At 41.0% G+C, this 24810-nt stretch overlaps 2 protein-coding genes and 2 pseudogenes across 5 annotated transcripts; all 4 read right to left on the bottom strand.

Moving 5' to 3' along the window:
• Positions 1 to 548: 548 nt before the first annotated feature.
• Positions 549 to 6341, bottom strand: LOC115192815 (palmitoyltransferase ZDHHC7-like). Of its 4 annotated transcripts, none has more exons than XM_029751684.1 (8): positions 6199 to 6340; positions 5434 to 5534; positions 4906 to 5211; positions 4447 to 4571; positions 4075 to 4261; positions 3558 to 3639; positions 2992 to 3122; positions 549 to 2359 (listed from the first exon to the last, which is right to left on the bottom strand). In XM_029751684.1, the coding sequence occupies exons 3-8, from the start codon at positions 5203 to 5205 to the stop codon at positions 2180 to 2182; spliced, it is 1005 nt and encodes a 334-aa protein (XP_029607544.1). In that variant the 5' UTR covers positions 5206 to 5211; positions 5434 to 5534; positions 6199 to 6340; the 3' UTR covers positions 549 to 2179. The 4 variants fall into 4 exon arrangements, with proteins under 4 accessions (XP_029607544.1, XP_029607545.1, XP_029607546.1 ...); XM_029751685.1 differs by having other exon boundaries at positions 5434 to 5530; XM_029751686.1 differs by having other exon boundaries at positions 4075 to 4171; positions 6199 to 6339.
• Positions 6342 to 13889: 7548 nt separating this feature from the next.
• On the bottom strand, positions 13890 to 16603 carry LOC115191560 (ADM). Its single transcript, XM_029749354.1, has 4 exons — positions 16485 to 16603; positions 15829 to 16016; positions 15557 to 15679; positions 13890 to 15396 (listed from the first exon to the last, which is right to left on the bottom strand). The coding sequence occupies exons 2-4, from the start codon at positions 16002 to 16004 to the stop codon at positions 15105 to 15107; spliced, it is 591 nt and encodes a 196-aa protein (XP_029605214.1). The 5' UTR covers positions 16005 to 16016; positions 16485 to 16603; the 3' UTR covers positions 13890 to 15104.
• A 6762-nt stretch (positions 16604 to 23365) lies between these two features.
• On the bottom strand, positions 23366 to 23480 carry LOC115193104 (uncharacterized; annotated as a pseudogene).
• Positions 23481 to 23575: 95 nt separating this feature from the next.
• Positions 23576 to 23757, bottom strand: LOC115193103 (uncharacterized; annotated as a pseudogene).
• Between the last annotated feature and the right edge of the window lie 1053 nt (positions 23758 to 24810).

Genomic DNA, 24810 nt, shown 5'->3' with positions numbered 1-24810 from the left:
CCTATGATGGGTGGAGTTCAGAAATGGGAAAATCCAGATCCCTTCACATATGGTGTCGAGACACCCAGTCCCAATTCCATCTCGAGGCTTCGCTTCAGCCCTGACCCTTTAATGTTAGCAGATCTGAATAATTTTGATTTACATTTTTTATTTGACCTTTATTTAACTAGGCAAGTCAGTTAAGAACAAATTATTTTCAATGACGGCCTAGGAACAGTGGGTTAACTACCTTGTTCAAGGGCAGCTCGGGGATTCAATCTTGCAACTTTTCGGTTACTAGTCCAACGGTCTAACCACTAGGCTACCTGCCGCCCCAGGTAGCATAGTCTGGATAGGTATCAGCAGTGTAGAGGTGAAGCTTCCACCACATTGCTTCTACCGTACAGATCTGCAAACATTAAAGGGTTACAACCAAGGGGAAAGGAGGGAATTGGGACCAGTGCTTCACATACAGCTTTCTGTGCACATCAAGTCATCCACCAGTTCTAAGTGCTGCATAGTGGGCTCCCACTCTTATCTAGTCAGTAATATGGACAAATAGATCTGGATTTTAGGAGGTAAAAATGAAGTTGATTTAATGGGAGCACAGTAAATGTAGCTGCGAAAAAACTGAAAGGTTTCATAACAGAAGTACATAACAGAACATTAAAAAAAAACTCAGTCTTAATAAATTCCTTTATCCAGTCCATCACGTCTTCAAAACATTTTCATGTCAAATAAAAAGATACAATTATAATGGCTAATCAGAATTTCAGAATCATACATCTTACAATCAGCGTGACAGGAAGTCCCCTGTATACATAGGGGAGTGTACTGTAGTGGAATACTTGTGAGGAAGTCAGAGTATGTGGCCACGGGTGTTCTTCACGATGCTACAACGTGGTAGCTACAGGAACAAAACAGCAGAGAAGTTTAGCCTTGAGCTTCAACGCTGTTAGTTGTGGAAATTGGACCGATATTGCGGTTTCCTTTGTGCATCGCTAAGTGTACCTTTAAATCAGAGCACAGTTAAATTATCATAGCATACTTCCCATTAAAATAACCATGACCAAGGGTTTAATGCTAACTTTTGGCTAATGAAACAAGTTCCTTGTCCACGTCACAGCAAATTTGTCAGACACATTACTAAAAGTTGATGCGATTGCCTCATGCAGAATCCAAACAGCTGATTCTAGTATTTCTCTATCATCTTGCTGGCAACCATTAATTATTCATATTTCATACTCCTCCATCCCCACCCCAACTCATCTAACTCCTACAAGCGGTAAACATGTATTTTTAAGGTATAAAAAAAAAAAAAAATGCAATCCAGAGAATGTAAACTGACATTTAGGCAAAAACAACATGATTCTCAAGCAATATATCCAGCAATATATTCATAAAATGTTTTTTTTTTTTTTAAATGAATGGATATATATAGTGGTTAACACCAATTCTAGCACATCATTTTTCCAGAGGTACAGCTAGCTACATTTTATACATAGGATGCAAAACTTACAATTAGTGACGCAAAATGGCAATCCTGCTAGTTGCGTAGAGAAAATACGCAGACATGCGCACTCCAGCAATTTGTAAGTCGACACAAGTACACGACATCGCCATTTTGAGTAGCTAATTGCGATCTTGCATTGTGCATGTACTGTAGGTAAGGTATAAATCAGGCTTTACTCAATCACACCCCCCCAGAGCGACAGGAAGAGAAGAACACAACAATGAGTGTGTTTAAAAAGAAATCAATAAATAAACAGATGAAGTGAATCCTCCTCCCTGTAGGCTTCCTGTAACTGTGCAATATGTAGTGTTTCAGTCTGTCTGTTTAAGAACTACAGCGCCCCTTCATTTGATCTTTCAACAGGTTTCGATGGGTCTCTCAATAGTCTGAGTCCTGATCCATGTCACCTATACAGACGTGACGTTCAGAAGCACCATTGTCCATGCTGTTGGATAGAACTCGAGTCTTCCTTGTAGCTGGGTTGTGTTCATTAGGGCACACGATGGAAAACATTTTGCAACAGAAAACAAACATTTGCGTTTCTTATTGGACCTTCCCTGTTTGAGTCCGTTTTCTTCTGTTTGGTGCCTGAAATGAACAGGACCCTGATGTCAAAGCCAGCTCCTGAGTCAGGTTCTACAGATTGTCTCAGACAGTACAGTAGGAAACTGCTGATAAGGTGAGAGGTCAGACAGAGAACTCGGGGCCAGCTTTCCGGGAGCGTGTGGCGAGTAGCCGGCGCAGTCGGAGCCCGGCAAACGGGTTGATCCACAGCAGTGACGGCTTGCCCCCAAACACGCTCCTCATGCCCTCCCAGCGAACCTGCCTCTCCCACGTGGGCTTCTCGTTCTTCAGACGCTCAATCTCCTGTGGTAAAAACACACACAGAGGTGGTAAACATCAACACCAGGTGAGAATTCAATAAAGCAGAGCGAATGAGGTCAAATAACCACAATGGTAAATTAGCATCGGTCATTGGTCACAAGTCTCATCAATGTCACCACAACGAGGTTTCTTCTTCCTTACATTATCAACAGGTTTTCTGAAGGAGGCTGATGTCTCATATGTAAATAAGCCCCATTTCCCTCACTGGGACTTCACTAGCATGGCCACGTGCTTGTTCAGAGGCGCAGGACATTTAAAAACAAATCCCAATCATGCAGAATAGAGAATCTTATCCATTCTACATTGTTGATAGAAATAGTCGACGTAGAATGGCGTTCTGTAATGCCTTTGCCCTACTGAATGTTTATCTATTATTTTTCTATCCATGTGTTTTCGCTCCTCGTCATCTTGTTGCAGATGGATTGGACCTGAGAATGTAATGTATAACATGGAAACAATTCTTAAATCATCTAATGTACATTGTATATCTAAGGTTGTGGGTTCAATTCCCACAGGAATCAAACTGAAAATGTAGCCACTCACTGCACAGAAAGTTTCTTAGGATTACAACAGTGTCTGGTAAGTGGCATATAGTGTTATATTAACCTCCTCACCGTCTCGTCGTTGCAGATGGAGTGGACCTGAGTGCCAAACATGACAGCGGTGAAGGTGAGGAAGAGGAGGCCCTCCAGGCAGAGGAAGATCATCAGCATCACCGTCACCGGGGGGGAAAAGTCACTGCACTCTGGAGGGGCAGAAACACCATTCAGGATAATAACATTAACACTGACCTCAATGTAGTTGTATTTGCAGCTGCAATCCTTAATTTGAAATTATAATAATTAATTTTAAAAATCAACAAATGACAGCTCCGCCAATTAGATTGCTATAAAAGGTGAGGGATGGGGCTGGAGAAATGTAACCCCTGTCAAATTCATAGACGGAGCTATAGAAACAAATAATGATAGTCCACAAGATTAAAATGATAGTTTTGAAGCTGTATATTTTTGTTAACACACAATTGAGTAAAAAAAAAAAATTCCTGATTGTGCCTTTAAACAGGGCACATTGAAGTCAATGTAGCTGTTTTTAAACAGGGCACCCTACAGTCAAAGTAGTTCTATTTAACAGGGAACAGTATATTTATAAAACTCATCTGCAATCATATAATGATACTCACCACTCCACTGGACCTTGACACAGGTTACAAACTGGTACCCACTCAGGGCGAGAGCATGGGTGGAGATCATCGCTATATACATCTGCAAAGAGAGAGGGAACTATTACCCAATCCTGGTATTGTTGGTAAAACATTCATAGTAATTCATTGTGCATTGACAATGCACACAGGCATAAAGCTACAGTAGTGTAGTGTATAAAATCACAACCTATCCTAATAATACATCATCATACATCATCATACTTCTATCTGGCCAGAGCTAAAAGCACTCAGTACCAATGTGGTTTACAGGCCTTTATGATAAGGCACCACAAATAAAGATGAAACACTAATCATTCTGTCAAACCCATTGCTTCCATGCAAAACTACACAACAGTACAAAATAGGGATGTCAGCAATGCAACAAAAACAAAGTCTGATTAATTGACGTTGATTAATTGGACCGATGTACTACAGATGCATTTCAGTATTTCCATTGTGCACATGACCTTCAAGGTGGAACTGAGACGGAACTCACAGTGAAGAGGACAAAGAAGCGCTGGTTGTTCTCTCCGACACAGTTGTTCACCCAGGGACAGTGGTGATCCATCTTACGGATGCAGCGCTTACAAATACTACAGGGGAGGGAAACGACACCATGGTCGTGTTCATTAGGCACCAAACGGGGAGGGGGGGGCTGAAACCGGGAGGGACTACCTGGACTTCTGCAATTAGAAACGTTCCTTTTTGTTTTCTATTTCAAAAGTTTGCCTAATGAACAGGACCCAACAGATACAGTAGGCCTAAATAGGAGGTTTTTCCTAGCCAAGTGACTCAGCCAGGAAAACGCTTTAGATACTATAAAGCATAACAATAATACATAAAAGCAACAGAAGTGTCCCCTCCTCACCTGCAGTGGTGGGCTCTCTCAGGTTTGATGCTGTAGCATTTGGAACACTTATAGATGACCTCTCCTGGTTTCAGGTTCAGGCTCTCCATGTATTTCTTGGTGGCGTTGCCTTTGGGCACAGCTCCCTGTAAACAAGACACACGGTTGGACAGAATGGCCACAGTCAGAATGACATGTTTGGACAGACTCATTCAAAACTTAAAGGAAACTACTAATAAGTCAGCTCTTTCACTGCTAATAGGACAACACATTGTTCCTATTCTGTGCCCAGGAGCATCAGCGTACCCTCAGACTTACCCTTCGTCATTCTGACTGCTTCTTTTACTTCTTGTATGCTCTGTCTTGCACTCCGTTCAAAGTCACTCCCTTTTCCAAGTCACCCAACATTACAATGCATCTTCACTCCTTTGTTACGTTTTGTCCTAATGAGCACGACCCTGCAGCGGTTGGTTCACTCACCGGGTCGGTGAGCATGGTGCGCAGGTGAGAGGTGAGAGCCAGCACGGCCAGGCAGTTGAAGACCACGCCGTTGACCACGGCGTACCAGAAGCTCTTGGAGGGCAGCAGCATGACAAAGGTGACCACAAAGTCAGCGTAGAGCACCAGGAACCAGGTGATGAAGGCACAGACCATGCCACAGCCGTCCTGGATGAACCACACCTGCTCCGTCTCCCCTGCTGCGGAACCCACTGCAGCCTCCTCTCCATCCAGCAGGGGGTGGTGTTGCTCTACATCTCGCAGCCGGTGACCTGAAGACATGCTGCCCTGCAGGAAAAAACAGAGAGAAAGAGGGAATATGAAAGCACAGAAAAGACTGAAAGGAAAAGAGTGTCTGTTAAAATAAAGTGGCTTTGGTCAAATTGTGGACATAGGCTATTTAGCCATACATTGTGCCCATGTTTCTAGCCCAACCAAAAAGAATGTGTAGGAACAACCACTGTTATTTCTCTGGCATTGACCAATTAGGCGTATTGTGTACTCACTCACTTTTTGTTAGTGTCCTTTATAATATCATTGTTGTGTCCAATCTTCAAAACTACTGATGAGAGCATCCAGGGCCCGATTTATCAGGCCACATAATAGCCTGGCTTATAACAGGAGAGAGGGTGGCAGTTTAGTGACAGTTCAACAATCCAAATTCATAAAACAGAGGTCGATATTTTATCCTCCTCATCCAGTAACAATGTCGTGTGCACAGCAGAAGGAACACTATTTGAACCTCCCTTTAGTTTTAAACATTCGTGTGTCTCAGTTGGTAGAGCATGGCGCTTGCAACGCCCGGGTTGTGGGTTCGATTTCCAGGGGGTACCAGTACGAACATGTGTGCATTCGCTCTGGATAAGAGCGTCTGCTAAATTCTTATATATTTTTTAATTTAACTTATGCAACTTGCAAGCGACATAGTTAATTAGCTAGCTAGCGTCAGCACATAGCAACATGGTAGCTAGCTATTAGCATTGTTAGCCCTCAGTGGTGGTTGACGTTAATAGGCTGTGCACCAGAAAAGTACATGCAACCACTGACATCTAACAGCAGTAAGCTGGCTAGTGGTGTAAATATTATTCTCTCTTTAGGCTGAGAAACGTTAGCTAGCAGTGTTAACACTGCTGGCCAGCTACACTAGCTACTGCCAGTCTCGCTACAGCCAATGACTGGAACGTAAATGAAGGCTACAGCTACAACTGTCTAGTAAGCAGATACAGGCATTAGTTAGCATTATTAACGTTACATATTAGATCCCTTCATTCTTACCTTCTTCACAGTTTCCCTGCTAAGGTGGTGGAATAAGGCTTCAATTTCATTCATGACAGCACACTCAAGGCAAGTAAGCTAACGTTAGCTAGCTACACAACAATGTTTGGGAAGGTGCATTTCCGGTGTGGTTTAATTTTTTGAGAACTGTCAAATGTTTTTATTATCATATTTTTTTTTTAAACGATTTGGCTACTTATTTCGTTTAATCAATCATAAGTTATTGTGCAACATGCAAAACTGACCTTTTTTTATGACCAAAAATTATGTAAATAGCATTCTCAGTATCTGTGAAAACTCAGCAAGGTGAAAAATATGAAAGAATACTTTGCATTTTGGAGGATCATTCCTGTAAGAATGCATAAAGCAGTAACACATTTTGAAAGAGGCCCTGAAATAGCTCTAACATACATTCACATAATTTAATTACAACGTCTGGGACTTTAATTCAATTATTCCTTTGTTATGGAAAACACTGTTCTAAAAACATTAGGTGATAATATCATGAGGAAAATTCAGTTTCAGTCCAACACCTTGACTTATTTTTCCAGACAATATACCCCTTATCTCTAAATTTGATCTAGTATTATTTTGTGGGTCGAAAAACATGGATTATGTTACAATATTGCTCCTCTACACTGCTACCATAGATGGTGTTATTTCCTTCAGTGCACTCTCAAGTAAAGTAAGTAGCTTTGCACGAACTGGAACGGCTCACAGGAGCCTATCTGCTGTTTCTGTAGCACCCCTTGGACAGAGCATAGAACTCTTGTCTTTCTCAGGGCCTTACCCCCAGGCTACCTCTTTAATGCTAAGTGTCAAGCAGAAACGCACCAGTCCTATTTTTACAGTCTGGGATGACTCGGCCAGGGATCAAACTCCCGATCTTGCAATCTCAGCGCAGATACTCAGAAGGCCACTGATTTGCTAACTAATGTGCTAGTTAGTAAGTGTACTCCCAAACTGATGTGCTAACTAGGTTTAAAAAATCCGACCTTGGTTCAAATACCATTTGACATCATTTCAAATACTTTAGCTGGGCTTGATTGAACTTGCCTAGCGCAATGGAATCGATAGAATAGTGGCAAAAGTGCAAACCGTCTGGGACACAAGGCTAAAGCGAACGCTAAAAGTATATCAATGGGGAATAAACTTTTTTTCCAGCAGGAACTTAATTTCATCCACATTATTATTTTCTGAAAAGGCAACATTAATTCAAGGCAAATTAATTGCCCTTTGTGTTTTATTTTATTTTTAATTCCAGAATTAAAAAAAAGAATTCACAACATAATGGCATGTGGTGACCACACTGTTCTGTGTCAATTGATCGACTATGCTGACTGACTAAAATCACAGTCTCTGTCACGTCTCTATCTGAATGTCACAGAATGCTCTCTCTTTTCCTTAGATCAAGTTCCAGGGTTAGGGAGTAATGGATTACATTTTGAAAGTAACCTACCCAACCCAGCCAAGTTCCAATTAAACTGGCAACATTTTTGTTCTTACAGATGTTCTTATGTAAGAAATATGGACTCTTTTTTTAAGCTATATTAATAATCAATCAAAGCAGATTAAGTAAGAGTTGATTGTTTAAAAAAAAACATGAAACACTGTGTTAAAGGTCCCAAACAGTCATTCTGATTCCCATGTAAAAGCCTTTTGAGTGACTAAAACATCACCCATAATATTTGTCCCTGATAAAAATGTTCAAAATTTGTGAAACATTTATTTTTCTCACATGTCAAACTGCCAGGAAGTCTAAAAACACAGTTTGCACTGTGATGCAGTGTCTTAGACCACTGTGCCACTCGGGAAGCTCCATCCTCAAAGTTTTTAATGCTTATCAATTGCCTTGCACAAAGTATCAAAATACTAAAATACTATACAGGACTCTTAAAGAATTTCATTTAAATGTTAATTGTATTTTTTGATCACAGAAACAATGAGGAAATAAAGAAATAATGAAAGTAATACATTTGTGCCAGATAGCTCTCACCGGAATCGGCCCGAACTCCAAGTAATATATACATTTGGGACAGATACTCTCACTGGAATCGGCCCGAGCCCCAATTAATACATTTGGGACAGATAACTCACACTGGAATCGACCCGAGCCCCAAGTAATACATTTGGGCCAGTTAATTCACACTGGAATCGACCCGAGCCCCAAGTAATACATTTGGGACAGATAACTCACAACGGAATCGGCCCGAGCTCAATCCTAGTCATAAGTAATACTACAGAAGGCTGCCCAGACTCGGGCCACATGACGTCGGCCGAGTCTGACTCTCAGCCGGGTGCCCCGACTCTCAGCCGGAATCGGCTCAGATCCACTGTGCTGGCTGGGTAAACTCTATGAATGTAGGTTCATTGATTGTGCACAGTGATTATTAGTGAGCTGGACTGTCAAGAAACTGTATGAATATAGTTCAATTATCATTTCTACACCATTTAGATTTTTTTTATTCATTTGAAAGTATATTGAGTTTTTACTCAAATCACCCGCTGGCCTGTTTGGACCTCCTCGCACGCCAGATCCTGCAGGCCGTATGTTTTTATTTTTTATTTTATTTAACCTTCATTTAACTAGGCAAGTCAGTTAAGAACAAATTCTTATTTACCATGACGGCCTACCAAAAGGCAAAAGGCCTCCTGCGGAGACAGGGGCTGGCATTAAAAATTACACATTACGACAAGAGAGACACTTCAACGCTACATGAAGAGAGACCTAAGACAACAACATAGCATAGCAGCAACACATGAAAACACAGCATGGTAGCAACACAACACAACAACAAGATGGTAGCAACACATGGCAGCAGCCCAACATGGTAGCAGCACAAAACATGGTACAAAAAAAATATAATAAAAAACCAATAGAATTATATATTTTTTAATTCAATAAATAAGTTAAACATGGCACAAACATTATCTGGCACAGACAACAGCACAAAGGGCAAGAAGATAGAGACAACAATACATCACACAAAGCAGCCACAACTGTCAGTAAGGGTGTCCATGATTGAGATTGAGATAAAACTGTCCAGTTTGAGTGTTTGTTGCAGCTCGTTCCAGTCGCTAGCTGCAGTGAACTGAAAAGAGGAGTGACCCAGGGATGTGTGTGCTTTGGGGACCTTTAACAGAATGTGACTGGCAGAACGGGTGTTGTATGTGGAGGACGAGGGTTGCAGTAGCTATCTCAGATAGGGGGAGTCAGATAGGGGGGGAGTGTTTGACACCCCTGGTTTAGGTAGTCTTAGTCTTCCCAATCCGGTAGTCATTCTGAATGCAGGTCAGGCATGAATAAGAATTCCAAATGTTGGCTATACCAACTCTAACTGGATTTCAACAGGAATTAAACATCACTTTGCAAGGTTGCTTAGTGTGACTTGCAGGCCCGATGTGGTCTGTAAACTATGAGTTTCAGGTCACTCTATTAGGGTAAAACTAGGCCCTCAAAATAAGGCCTTATGAAATACATATCCTATTGTGTAAAGTATTTCATTTTAATGATAAGATACAGTATTCACTTAGGCTCTCATTAGGATTGCTATAGGACAAAAAAGATTTTGTAACTTGTATGACTGTATCAGTTCTGCACTGTACTACTGCAGTTTAATTATTTGTGCCAATAGCTACATTTTCACATATTTTTATGTGAAGCTAAGCAACATTATAATATCCATAAACCTAAAGTCATATAATTTTTAATTTGGTGGCATTGTCAATATTTTCAGCTTGAATATGAAGTCAAAACATGCAGGGCATTATTCTAATGAGCTCCGCCCCCGAAACAAAGCCAATAAAAATACCCAGTGTTCTTTGCAATTGTTTATCAATTGTGTCTGCTCATTGAGCAGTGACTAACAGTCAGTTCATTCAACTATACAACCACATCTCACAATCATAGCAAGTAAAAGCTTTTTTTTTGTTACCGGATTTGGATGAAATCCGATCTAAGTAAAATGACCAAAATATAAAATGACTGTTGCTTCTACTTTGATAAAGTTTGATCATAAAGTTACTGATATCCTCTCCCATTTCAAACACTTGGATTCAGGAGTCGGGATTATAAAGGGCTTTTTGTGACATCACAAAAATACAAATTTATTACACCAATGATAGTGTCTTATTCTCTTGCCTAATTTAAATTAGTACTGTCTTGTAACCAACATCGCAGAAGGTGTGTTCACAGAGGAGCGTGGTTTACATAGCTAGGTAGCTAGTCTTCTGGTGCCAAAATTTGACTGCAGCGAGTCAGCAAATATGATTAGAAGTTTCCCCTATTCATCCAAGGCAAAGATACATATATGTTTCCCCTTTCATCTGTCTGGTGTTATCTAGTAACCAGAGGTGTAAAAAGTACTCAATTGTCATACATGAGTAAAAGTAAAGATATCTTACTCTAAAAAGACTCAAGTAAAAGTAACCCAGTAAAATACTACTTGAGTGTCAGATTTGAAATGTACCTTAGTGTAAAACTTGAGTAAAAGTAAATGCTCTACATCATATTCCTTACATTTAGCAAACCAGATGGCACAATTTCCTTTTTTATTACTTTCTATGACAACCGGGCCCACACTCCAACACTCAGACATCATTTACAAAGGAAACATGTATGTTTAGTGAGTCCACCAGATCAGAGGCAGTAGGGATGACCAGGGATGTTCTCTGTTTAGTGAGTCCACCAGATCAGAGGCAGTAGGGATGACCAGGGATGTTCTCTGTTTAGTGAGCCCACCAGATCAGAGGCAGTATGGATGACCAGGGATGGTTGGTTGATAGTTTAGTGAGTCCACCAGATCAGAGGCAGTATGGATGACCAGGGATGTTCTCTGTTTAGTGAGTCCTCCAGATCAGAGGCAGTATGGATGACCAGGGATGGTTGGTTGATAGTTTAGTGAGTCCACCAGATCAGAGGCAGTATGGATGACCAGGGATGTTCTCTGTTTAGTGAGTCCTCCAGATCAGAGGCAGTAGGGATGACCAGGGATGTTCTCTGTTTAGTGAGTCCACCAGATCAGAGGCAGTAGGGATGACCAGGGATGTTCTCTGTTTAGTGAGTCCACCAGATCAGAGGCAGTAGGGATGACCAGGGATGGTTGGTTGATAATTTAGTGAGCCCACCAGATCAGAGGCAGTAGGGATGACCAGGGATGGTTGGTTGATAGTTTAGTGAGCCCACCAGATCAGAGGCAGTAGGGATGGCCAGGGATGGTTGGTTGATAGTTTAGTGAGCCCGCCAGATCAGAGGCAGTAGGGAGGACCAGGGATGGTTGGTTGATAGTTTAGTGAGCCCACCAGATCAGAGGCAGTAGGGATGACCAGGGATGGTTGGTTGATAGTTTAGTGAGCCCACCAGATCAGAGGCAGTAGGGAGGACCAGGGACGGTTGGTTGATAGTTTAGTGAGCCCACCAGATCAGAGGCAGTAGGGATGACCAGGGATAGTTGGTTGATAGTTTAGTGAGCCCACCAGATCAGAGGCAGTAGGGAGGACCAGGGACGGTTGGTTGATAGTTTAGTGAGCCCACCAGATCAGAGGCAGTAGCGATGGCCAGGGATGGTTGGTTGATAGTTTAGTGAGCCCACCAGATCAGAGGCAGTAGGGATGACCAGGGATGGTTGGTTGATAGTTTAGTGAGCCCACCAGATCAGAGGCAGTAGGGATGACCAGGGATGGTTGGTTGATATGTGTGTGAATGACTATTTTCCTGTCCTGCTGAGCATTCAAAATGTAACGAGTACTTTTGGGTGTCAAAGACAATGAATGGGGTAAAAAGTACAATATTTTCTTAAGGAATGTAGTGAAGTAAAAGGAGTAAAAAATACAAATAGTAAAGTAAAGTACAGATATCCCCAAAAAAACGACTTAAGTAGTACTTTAAAATATTTTTAGTTAAGTACTTTACACCACTGCTAGTTACTGGCTAGCTTGGTCTTAAGCCAGCATGGAACAAAAGCTGGGGAAGGGTTGCCCAAAACTCCGACGCAGTTGTCATGTCATACATCAAACAGGAAATTCAAACAAACTTCTTGACTTTATTGATAGTAATGATGTGTGAACGTTGCAGTCTATATATTGAAATATACCCAGACCTCACTTTGTAAAGTTTCAACTGAAATTTTCCAAATGAGGTAGCCACCTACATTACGTGACCAAAAGTATGTGGACACATGCTCGTCGAATATTTCATTCCAGATTCGTCCGTCGGACTGCCAGATGGTGAAGCGTGATTCATCCCTCCAGAGAACGCGTTTCCACTGCTCCAGAGTCCAATGGCGGAGAACTTTATACCACTCTATCCAACGCTTGGCATTGCGCATGTTGACCTTTGGCTTGTTTGTGGCTGCTCGGCCATGGAAACCCATTTCATGAAGCTCCTAACGAACAGCTCTTGTGCTGATGTTGCTTCCAGAGGCAGTTTGAAAGTCAGTAGTGAGTGTTGCAACCGAGGACAGACGATTTTTACGCGCTACCCGCTTCAGCACTCGGCAATCCCATTCTGTGAGCTTGTGTGGCTTACCGCTTTGCGGCTGAGCCATTGTTGCTCCTAGAGGTTTCCACTTCACATTCACAGCACTTACAGTTGACCAAGGCAGCTCTAGAAGGACATAAATTTGACAAACTGACTTGTTGGAAAGGTGACATTCTATGACAGTGCCATGTTGAAAGTAACTGAGCTTTTCAGTAAGGACATTCTACTGCCATTGTTTGTCTATGGAGATTTCATGGCAGTGTGCTCAATTTTATACACCTGTCAGAGTGGGTGTGGCTGAAAAGGTGAATCTACTAATTTGAAAGGGCGCCACACACGTTTGTGTATACATAAACTCAGCAAAAAAAGAAACGTCCGCTCACTGTCAACTGCGTTTATTTTCAGCAAACTTAATATGTGTAAATATTTGTATGAACATAACAAGATGCAACAACTGAGACATAAACTGAACAAGTTCCACAGACACGTGACTAACAGAAATGGAGTAATGTGTCCCTGAACAAAGGGGGGTCAAAATCAAAAGTAACAGTCAGTATCTGGTGTGGCCACCAGCTGCATTAATTACTGCAGCGCATCTCCTCCTCATGGACTGCACCAGATTTGCCAGTTCTTGCTGTGAGATTTTACCCCACTCTTCCACCAAGGCACCTGCAAGTTCCCAGACATTTCTGGGGGGAATGGCCCTAGCCCTCACCCTCCGATCCAACAGGTCCCAGACGTGCTCAATGGGATTGAGATCCGGGCTCTTTTCTGGCCATGGCGGAACACTGACACTCCTTTCTTGCAGGAAATCACGCACACAACGAGCAGTATGGCTGGTGGAATTGTCATGCTGTGGAGGGTTATGTCAGGATGAGCCTGCAGGAAGGGTACCACATGAGGGAGAAGGATGTCTTCCCTGTAACGCACAGTGTTGAGATTTCCTGCAATGACAACAAGGCTTGGACTAGAGCTTAACCCCTTGAGCTTAACCCTGGGCATCTTTTTGGTGTTTTTCAGAGTCAGTAGAAAAGCCTCTTTATTGTCCTAAGTTTTCATAACTGTGACCTTAATTGCCTACCGTCTGTAAGCTGTTAGTGTCTTTGCAACCGTTCCACAGGTGCATGTTCATTAATTGTTTATGGTTCATTGAACAAGCATGGGAAACAGTGTTTAAACCCTTTACAATGAAGATCTGTGAAGTTATTTGGATTTTTACAAATTATCTTTGAAAGACCGGGTCCTGAAAAAGGGACAATTCTTTTTTTGCTGAGTTTAGTATAGAACCAGTATTTCAGTGCAGCCCCCCAAACCTGTTGAAGACCAATTACAGCCCCTTGGGCAAATATAGTTTTAAACCACCATTTCAGTAATGGGTAAAAAAAGTCCAAGTAACAGATTTGATTAGTTTAGACAAATGTATATTATTTATATTTGAGTAGCATAAGATTAATTCATCAATCAATGTACATGCAAAAACATAGATATTGAAACAAACAAATTCTAAAAATCGACCTGCAATAGAGCATGCTGGGACATATGATAATGATGGGTGTGGTTTTGTTTTAACACTGGTTATTAAGTTAACACTTACAGAGTGACTTTAACACCTGAATCAACACTAGAAATGTTACACTGAAAAAAATCAACACTTGGTAACAATTTGCTGTGTATATACATTGCAGTTATCTCTATATACATAAACTCAAGTTCAAGTAGATCATCCTTTATGAGTACACAATACATAATTAATTGACCAAATATTTGTTACAGTGTCTCTCTCACCACCACTGATATTGTTTTGAACTGATATTGGTGGTATATGTGAAATGAGTCAGTCAAGAGCATGTTATAAGTCCTCTTCTCCTGCTAGGCTCCTGTCCCAGCCCTAGTCCAAGGGTTAAGCTCTAGTCCCAGCCCCAGTCTGGTCTAGGGATTAACCTCTAGTCCCATCCCCAGTCTGGTCTAGGGATTAACCTCTAGTCCCAGCCCCAGTCTGGTCTAGGGATTAACCTCTAGTCCCAGCCCTAGTCCAGGGGTGTGGTTTGGGGCAACAGTGTTCAACCAAGCCACTCTTTCTATGCCGCCACAGGGGTGAGAGAAAGTCTCCTGAGCTGGGAAAGAGACAGAAGCGTGCCAAGTTCCACAGCTCTGAGAGTGCAGAAGTCACTGCAACACGAATATACACACCTCACTATTTTTAGACCCCCCCCCACACACACACACACACCCCTTCTTGCTCCCCTCTATCTTCCATCCAGTGGCGTGAAATTTGTTTCCTGCTCCATTGACCTTGTCCATCCTTTTCCCCACTCAGGAAAGGAATGCTCAGGAATAGGACCTCAGTAATATCTCAGCCAGCCCGAAACATAAAAAAAGTGCATGACATTCGCTAGATCGACACTCCACTTCCTGTTCTCTGCCCATCTCAAGTTTGTCTGAGAGGGATGGCCTGTAGGTGGAGTCCTTGGCTGCACTCTCTGCTGCAGGCCAGTCTCACTCTGCCTGCTTGGAGACTTAGCATTGCATAGCGCTGTGGGAGTGACTGTGGCGACCTGCGGCGGCGACCGTAACCCTGTGAGCTGATCTTGTCCTCCGGGGCTCTGTTGACCTTTAACTTGTTGTTGAGGATGTGTAGCCGATGGGCCAGGTCATGCAGGCTGCATGTTCCCAGAGAACAGCCTGGTCTTTTCACTGAGGTCACAATGGATCTTCTGGACCTGAAAGAGAAAGAGATCAAAATGAGATTAGAGTAGAGATAGAGATTTCTAAAGATTGACTGAAATGAACTTGACCAAAAAACATTCAAATGTGACCTTTTTATATTAGTGAAAACATTTTTTTTTTAAAACACCAGAGTGATCATCATTGAAATAACACCTGGAATGAAATACTGAGGGGTCTGTCTCCTCTCTCTGCCCTGGTCCACTGAGGATCCCTGAGTCCACTGCAGAGCTGCTTTGGAAATCTGCTCTTGTGCGGCTCTGTAACCAGACTCTAAATCTACCACAGAAGAGAAGGCATGGTTAATGCAGAAATAACATACTTCCCCCTAGACACATCAAAGACAGAACACACATCCTATCCAATAATCCTGTACACTTTATAGAATTAGACGGTGGCCACCGTTCATCATTTGTCAATCAGCTGACCTCTTTTTCATGTTGGTGTTGAGGTCAACTTTGGTGCCTTTCACCAGCGGTAGAACGGTGCCTTTCACCAGCGGTAGAACGGTGCCTTTCACCAGCGGTAGAACGGTGCCTTTCACCAGCGGTAGAACTGTGGCTAGAACACACCCACAGATGATGGTTTGAAGAGGCACTTTCATATTGGCTGGAGCCTGTGAATAAGAATGGAACGAAAAAAAAACATTATTTATATTTAGATAGTCTTATCTACTTGTGAGAAAAGGTGAGAATGATCTCCTGGCTCCAAAAGTATACCTGGATTATACCATGCTCACATAAGAGGGTCCAAAAAGCCGGTTATGTGAACTCTGACCCTCTTCAGTCCCTGGTCATTAAATTTGCCCAATATAATATCTGGACAAAAACAGTTCTGAGTATTGGCTAATTTCTCTGTGCTTAGGAATACCATACATTCTACATGGATGAGAGTGACGAGTCATCTCCTTCAGTCTTCTTCTGTAATAACAATATAATAAGAAAATTGTACTGCTGCAGAAAGACAGAAAACAAAGATAGCACTCCCTACATTCCTGCCTTGACTTCAGAGAAAACCAAAATGATCTGATACAAGTCAGAAAGAATATATACATTCTCTAATTCAAATGGCAGATTTCACTTACCTCAGGCTCAAAACAATTCACTTCACTGGGAGGTTCACTGGGAGGCTGCCAGTTGCATAGATCTCTCCAGTTTCTCCTGGGTGGGTGCTTTTTCTAAGGCTGTAGTTACCTATTTGTCTGAGTGTACACAGTCAACGTGAGAGGCTTTATAGGGGTGGGTGGGAGGGACTTATACCTTATTGACAGTCAATGTGGGAGGGGCTTGTCTATGTGACAACTTTTATTGTACCCATCCTCTCCAGCAGACTGTGCATGGTGAACCATGTCAGGCTCATGAAGCCCATGTAATGTAGCAAAGCTATTACAGAACAAAAATAGAAACGCAACATGCAACGATTCTACTGAGTAACAGTTCATTTAAGGAAATCAGTCATTTGAAATAAATTCATTAAGCTATGGATTTCACATGACAACCATCTGTTATTTGTTCAGCGAATTCTTCGGTGAACAAAAATATAAACACAACATGCAAAGTGTTGGTCCCATGTTTCATGAGCTGAAATAACAGATCCCAGAAATGTTTGATATGCACAAAAACCTTATTTCTCTCAAATTCTGTGCACAAATTTCTTTACATCCCTGTTAGTGAGCTTTTCTCCTTTGCCAAGATGATCCATTCACCTGACAGGAGTGGCATATCAAGAAGCTGAGTTACAGGCTTTGGTTTTTCCATTTATGTTTTGAGGTTGGACTTTGGCACGTGTAGCTCATTAGCACGTAGGGTGCACCGGTTGGTGTCACCTCGTTAGTTAGTATGTGTTACACCTGTGCTGGTTGCTGTCTCGTTAGAGGGAAGGGTTTTCACCTGTGCTGGCCCAGGTGATATTTAGGAGTGGCTTGCCCAGTGACCTTGATGTCTTGAGAGATGGGGCACGTCAATGCCTTTAGTTGGCGCGCCCTATTTGATTTCTAGAAAAACATTTATTTGTCTTCCTGTCTTTAAGTTTGGTGTGGGTTTCTCTTTTGTTTGCATCTTCTTTGGCAAATGTATTGGGTGCTCATGGTGAATGTCTTTTATGTTCCAGTTGTAGTTGCTAGTCAACATACACCCCCTAAAACCCCACCTGTTTGTTTTGGTTGTTGTCACTGACTCTTTGTTAGTTCCCCCTTCTTGCTTGGGAACGTAACAATGGCATGATCATTACACAGGTGCACCTTGTGCTGGGGAAAACTAAAGGCCACTCTAAAACGGGAAGTTTTGTCACACAACACAATGCCACAGATGTCTGAAGTTTTGAGGGAGCATGCAATTGGAATGCTAACTCCAGGAACGTCAACCAGAGCTGTTGCCAGAGAAGTGAATGTTAATTTTTTTACCATACGCCACCTCCAATGTCATTTTAGAGAATTTGGCAGTACGCCCAACCGGCCTCACAACAGCAGACCATGTGTGTCGACGTGTGGGTAAGCGGTTTGCTGATGTCAACGTTGTGAACAGAGTGCTCCATACTGGCTGTGGGGTTATGATATGGGCAGTCATAAGCTACAGACAACGAACACAATTGCATTTTATCAATGACAATTTGAATGTATAAAATTACTGTGACGTGCCCCTGAGGCCTATTGTGAGGCCCGTTTTGTTAAAGGTACAGTTTATGTGACCAATAGATGCATACAGTTGAAGTCGGAAGTTTAAATACACTTAGGTTGGAGTCATTAAAAGTCATTTTTCAACCACTCCACAAATTTTTGGTTAAACTATAGTTTTGGCAAGTTGGTTGGGACATCTACTTTGTACATGACACAAGTCATTTTTCCAACAATTGTTTACAGACAGATTATTTCACTTATAACTCACTGTATTACAATTCCAGTGGGTCAGAAATGTACATACACTAAGTTGACTGTGCCTTTAAACCGCTTGGAAAATTCCAGAAAATTATGTAATGGCTTTAGAAGCTTCTGATAGGCTAATTGACATAATTTGAGTCAATTGGAGGTGTAAAAAAGCCAGACTCCGGTTTGCAACTGCACATGGGGACAAAGATCGTACTTTTTGGAGAAATGTCCTCTGGTCTGATGAAACAAAAATAGAACTGTTTGGCCATAATGACCATCGTTATGTTTGGAGGAAAAAGGGGGAAGCTTGCAAGCCGAAGAACACCATCCCAACCGTGAAGCATGGGGGTGGAAGCATCATTTACATTTACGTAATTTAGCAGACGCTCTTATCCAGAGCGACATCATGTTGTGGAGGTGCTTTGCTGCAGGAGGGACTAGTGCACTTCACAAAATAGAATCATGAGGAAGGAAAATTATGTGGATATATTGAAGCAACATCTCAAGACATCAGTCAGGAAGTTAAAGGTTGGTCACAATGGGTCTTCCAAATGGACAATGACCTCAAGCATACTTCCAAAGTTGTGGCAAAATGGCATAAGGACAACAAAGTCAAGGTATTGGAGTGGCCATCACAAAGCCCTGACCTCATTCCAATAGAAAATTTGTGGACAGAACTGAAAAAGCGTGTTTGAGCAAGGAGGCCTACAAACCTGACTCAGTTGCACCAGCTCTGTCAGGAGGAATAGGCCAAAATTCACCCAATTTATTGTGGGAAGCGTGCGGAAGGCTACCCAAAATGTTTGACCCAAGTTAAACAATTTAAAGGCATTGCTACCAAATACTAATTTGGTAGCATGTATGTAAACTTCTGACCCACTGGGAATGTGATGAAAGAAATAAAAGCTGAAATCAATAATTCTCTCTACTATTATTCTGACATTTCACATTCTTAAAATAAAGTGGCGATCCTAACTGGCCTAAAACAGGGAATGTTTACTAGGATTAAATGTCAGGAATTGTGAAAAACTGAGTTTAAATGTATTTGGCTAAGGTGTATGTGGCTCAGTTGGTAGAGCATGGTGTGTAAGCATGGTCTGTGCAACGCCAGGGTTGTGGGTTCGATTCCCACGGGGGGGCAGTACAAAAAAATGCATGAAATGAAATGTATGCATTCATTACTGTAAGTCGCTCTGGATAAGAGTGTCTGCTAAATGACTAAAATGTAAATGTATGTGACCTTCATCTGTATTTCCAGTCGTGTGAAATCCATAGATTAGGACCTAATTTACTAATTTCTTCATATGACATGTAACTCAGTAAAATCAATGAAATAATTTGCTTGTTGTGTTAATCTTTTTGTTCATTATAATGTTTACATTCTGTCATAAGAGCACATTTTCAACTTCATAAAAAACACGAATGTCAAATGGTCCCGTCAAAATCATGTTTTTAATCAAATTAGATGATATTTGGATGAAACCAGATCAAAGTAGGATGACCAAAAATCACTTTTGCTGAAGTTTGATCATAAAGTGAGTGGTCCCCTCTCCCATGTCAAACACTTCAAGGGAGGATTATTAATACAGCAATGGTAACATCTTATGTGTGCAGCAGGGAGTGGCAATTGAATGCAAGCTTAACATTTAAATTGTTGAAACATTTCTATCCTGTCTATCTGTGGGTAACAGGGTTGACATGTTATGCTCAACCCTCTCAATGTTCCACCACAAATCCACAGAAAATGACCAAAAACGGTAGAACCAGCTCAACCGCTATTTAACTATTAGACGTTCAATGTTTCTTTTGAAAGAAATATTTAAGAAGTAATAGTTTCAACATAATAAAACATGAGTTCTGTTTATGTAACAGGGTTGACCTTAAAATCTTCAGAAATGACTGTCAAAGCTACAAAATAACTAGGACTTTACAATTATGGTGAAATCAAAGTATTTTGGGGGGTTAAGTGGGTTAACAGAGGGACATGTCAAAATACAGAATTTTGGCACTTTAGTAAGTCTTTATTCATATTGAAAATCGGATTTATTGACTTCTCTATGTGGTAAAGGGAACTTAATTTAATATAGCAGGCTTTTAAAATGACATATTGGTGCACAATTTCTCTTAAAATATCAAAGGGATGCCAAAAGCACTAATTTCGTGGAACGCCCCATATACAGTATGAGAGTGACATTCATATTGACACCCAAATAAGTAACACTTTTGTTACAGGCCACTCATTGTCCTCAGTTTTCACACAAAAAAACCCAAATTGTACTGTTTCTGCCTTGTAACTGGTAACTTCTGTGTTACATGTGACAGAGCTCTGACTAGAAGTTCATTGCCACTGAATCAGGAAATGGTTATGAGCCAGAGGGATAATGGTTTGGCCTGACCCCAACTATTTTACCCACCTACACATTCTCGCAGTATTCAAGGAATGTTAATTCTAGCTATTTCCAATACCAGTTTTTAGAACCAGATGTCAATGATAGGCCTATTTTAGGATTCAGCACAAACTTAAACTCATCACTGCTCAGCAAAAGTCATTGTAAGGCCGGGATTTAATCCGATCGTGCTTTGTCTGCTATAGATTTTTTTAAGGCAATATTCACGAATTTGCAGAGACCACATAAAAAATAAACGCTGCGTATTTCGGCTCAATCGGAAATGACCTTTCAATGGTTCATTATCCAAATCCAGTGGGATTAAATCCGGGCTAAACCATAAATCGTTTGGGATACCCAACTGATGATTGGCTTTCGGTTGCTGAAGCATACTGTGATGGTCTCATTTTTTATTGACTGCAATTAAAATCATTGGTTTTGATAGCCAATCTGTGCTCATGCATAGAACACTCATGCATAGAAAACTCATGCACAGAACACTCATGCACAGAACACTCATGCACAGAACACTCATGCACAGAACACTCTTGCACAGAGCACTCATGCATAGAACATTTGAATCATTTTGTGGTCCATCCCATGCTTCCAGAACCAACCTCAGGTCTTAACAACCTGCCACATAGTTCATCTAATTAGTCAAGGACTAAATAGTCCAGAAGTTAGTAATCTGAAGTCTAATCTGAAGCAATGTCTTAGAAATATATATTTTTATTTATATATATACACATTTTATTAGAATTAGCCCTAGTCTTGACGTAATTTAAGATTGATTATGATTCAGAGTTAGTCAGGCTTTTTCAGACAACATTCACTGCAACATGTTCAGAATTTAAAATAGGCAGTTCATTTTCTGTGGTTATGACAACGGCACGTTAAGTGCTCTATTATGCACTGTGGATGTATTTTAAACAGGTGATAAGAAGCGGTGAACGTGCCAAATGAGATGCATGGCCAGTCTGCACAGTTTCCACAAAATAAAAGTGATTTGAAACCAAATTGCATGCACTTCGTTTCTACAATGTGGAGAAGAAAGAAATTTAGAAAGAAATGCTATTGCTTATTTCAATAAGGTGTATTGTGCATGACAAATTCAATTTACTTAATCAATCAATCAAATGTATTTATAAAGACCTTTGTACATAAGCAGTTGTCACAAAGTGCTCCACAATAATCCATCCCAGAATTCTTCTGTTGAACAAAGCAGTGTAAATTTAAGGCAAGCCAATGTGTTCACTAGTAAGTTGCCCAAAGTTGTTGAAAATATTTTAGTTGCATTTTGGTGGGCATAAAGTACCAGTCAAAAGTTTGGACACACCTACTCATTATAGGGCTTTTCTTTATTTTAACTATTTTCTACATTATAGAACAAGAGTGAAGACATCAAAACTATGAAATAACACATATGGAATCATATAATAACCAAAAAAGTGTTAAACAAATCAAAATATATTTAATAGTAGCCACCCTTTGACTTGATGACAGCTTTGCACACTCTTGGCATTCTCTCAACCAGCTTCATAAGGTAGTCACCTGAAATGCATTTCAATTAACATATGTGCCTTGTTAAAAGTCAATTTGTGGAATTTCTTTCCTTCATAATGCGTTTGAGCCAATCAGTTGTGTTGTGACAAGGTAGGGGGGTTTACAGAAGATAGCCCTATTTGGTAAAAGACCGTCCATATTATGGCAAGAACAGCTCAAATAAGCAAAGAGAAACGACAGTCCATCATTACTTTACATGAAAGTCAGTCAATCAGGAAAATGTCAAGAACTTTGAAAGTTTGTTTAAGTGCAGTCGCAAAAACCATCAAGCGCTATAATGAAACTGGCTCTCATGAGGACCACCACAGGAAAGGAAGACCCAGAGTTACCTCTGCTGCAGAGGATAAGTTCATTAGAGTTACCAGCCTCAGAAATTGCAGCCCAAATAAATGCTTCACACAGTTTAAGTAACAGACACATCTCAACTCTCAACATCAACTGTTCAGAGGAGGCTGCGTGAATCAGGCCTTCATGGTCTGAAACCACTACTAAATGACACCAGTAATAAGATGAGATTTGCTTGGGGCAAGAAACACAAGCAACGGACGTTAGACCGGTGGAAATATGTCCTTTGGTCTGATGAGTCCAAATGAAAGATTTCTGGTTCCAACTGTCATGTCTTTGTGAGACGCAGAGTAGGTGATTCCCATCATGAAGCATGGAGGAGGTGGTGTGGGGGTACTTTGCTGGTGACACTGTATGTGATTTATTTAGAATTCAAGGCACACTTAACCAGCATGGCTACCACATCATTTTGCAGCAATACACCATCCCATCTGGTTTGCGCTTATTGGGACTATCATTTGTTTTTCAACAGGATAATGACCCACCACACCTCCAGGCTGTGTAAGGGCTATTTGATTGAGAAGGAGAGTTATGGAGTGCTGCATCAGGTGACCTGGCCTCCACAATCACCCAACCTCAACCCAATTGAGATAGTTTGGGATGAGTTGAACCGCAGAGTGAAGGAAAAGCAGCCAACACATGCTCAGTTTATGAGGGAACTCCTTCAATACTGTTGGAAAAGCACTCCAGGTGGAGCTGGTTGAGAGAATGCCAAATGTGCAACGCTGTCATCAAGTCAAAGGGTGGCTACTTTGAAGAACCTAAAATATAAAATTACATTTTGATTCGTTTACCACTTTAACCACATCCATGTATTGGAAGGAATATCCTCAATGTTCATCATGGATAGCAAAACCTAACTCTTTAGAAACACATTTCTGAAGTAAATAACTATAGAAATGATCATAGAATGTATCATCTTGGTGGAGCAGCTGTTGTGATCAAGGTGGAGCATCTTGAAAAGAGCATTTGCACCGTCAACAGCTGTTTTAATTTATTTTAACATGATCAGCATCCACTCAGAACATATTCCCTTCATCCAAATCCCATTGAAGAACAAGCAACAGTCGTCAATGGTGGAACGAAAATGAGCAAAGTCACTCCTAGCCACGAGTCACGCTCTGAAAGGAATATCTAAAATCTTCATCATTATTTCTTCATTACAAGATTTAGTTGAGGTTTAGGGAATGATTTGTCCCAAATACAAAATGCTTTTTGTTTTTTAAATATTTATGACTGACTTATTCCTTGACACCCATTCTGAAACTAACTGCAGCTCTTTGTTAAGTGTTGCAGTGATTTCACTTGCTGTGGTAGCTGACGTGTATAATGTTGAGTCATCCGCATACATAGGCACATTGGCTTTGCTCAGGGCCAGTGGCATGTCATTAGTTTAAAAATAAATAAGAGGCCTAGATAGCTGCCCTGGGGAATTCCTGATTCTACCTTGATTATGTTGGAGAGGCCTCCATTAAATAACACCCTCTGTGTTCTTTTACAGGTAACTCTTTATCCACAATATAGCAGTGGGTGTAAATCCATAGCACATACGTTTTTCCATCAGCAGACTATGATCGATGCCAAAAGCCGCACTGAAGTCTAACAAAACAATTTTTTTATCATCAATTTCTCTCAGCCAATCATCAATCATTTGTGTAAGTGCCATGCTTGTTGAATGTCCTTCCCTATAAGTGTGCTGAAAGTCTGTTGTCAATTTGTTTACAGTAAAATAGCATTGTATCTAGTGAAACACCATTTTTTACAAAAGTTTACTAAGAGTTGGTAACAGGTTCATTGGTCGGTGGTATTTGAACCAGTGAAGGGGGCTTAACTATTCTTGGGTAGTGGAATTACTTTTGCTTCCCTCCAGGCCTGAGGGCACACACTTTCTAGTAGGCTTAGATTTAAAATATTGCAAATAGGAGTGACAATATCGACCGCTATTATCCTCAGTAATTTTCCATCCAAGTTGTCAGACCCCAGTGGCTTGTCATTGTTGATAGACAACAATACCTTTTTTTTTACCTCTTCCATATGCACTTTATGGAATTCAAAATAATTTGATCAGTTATATTTGGATTTGTAGTGTCAGCATTTGTTGCTCACATGTCATGCCTATGTTTGCTAATCTTGCCAATGAAAAAAATCATTAAAGTAATTGCCAATATCAGTGGCTTTTGGGATGAATGAGCCATCTGATTCAATGAATGATGGAGCTGAGTTTGTCTTTTTGCCCAAAATTTCATTTAAGA

This window comes from Salmo trutta, chromosome 4 (genome assembly GCF_901001165.1).
Source record: "Salmo trutta chromosome 4, fSalTru1.1, whole genome shotgun sequence".
NCBI classification, from domain to species: Eukaryota; Metazoa; Chordata; class Actinopteri; order Salmoniformes; family Salmonidae; genus Salmo; species Salmo trutta.
Note: the sequence above shows the minus strand (reverse complement) of the source record. Positions and strands in the feature narration are given on the sequence as shown.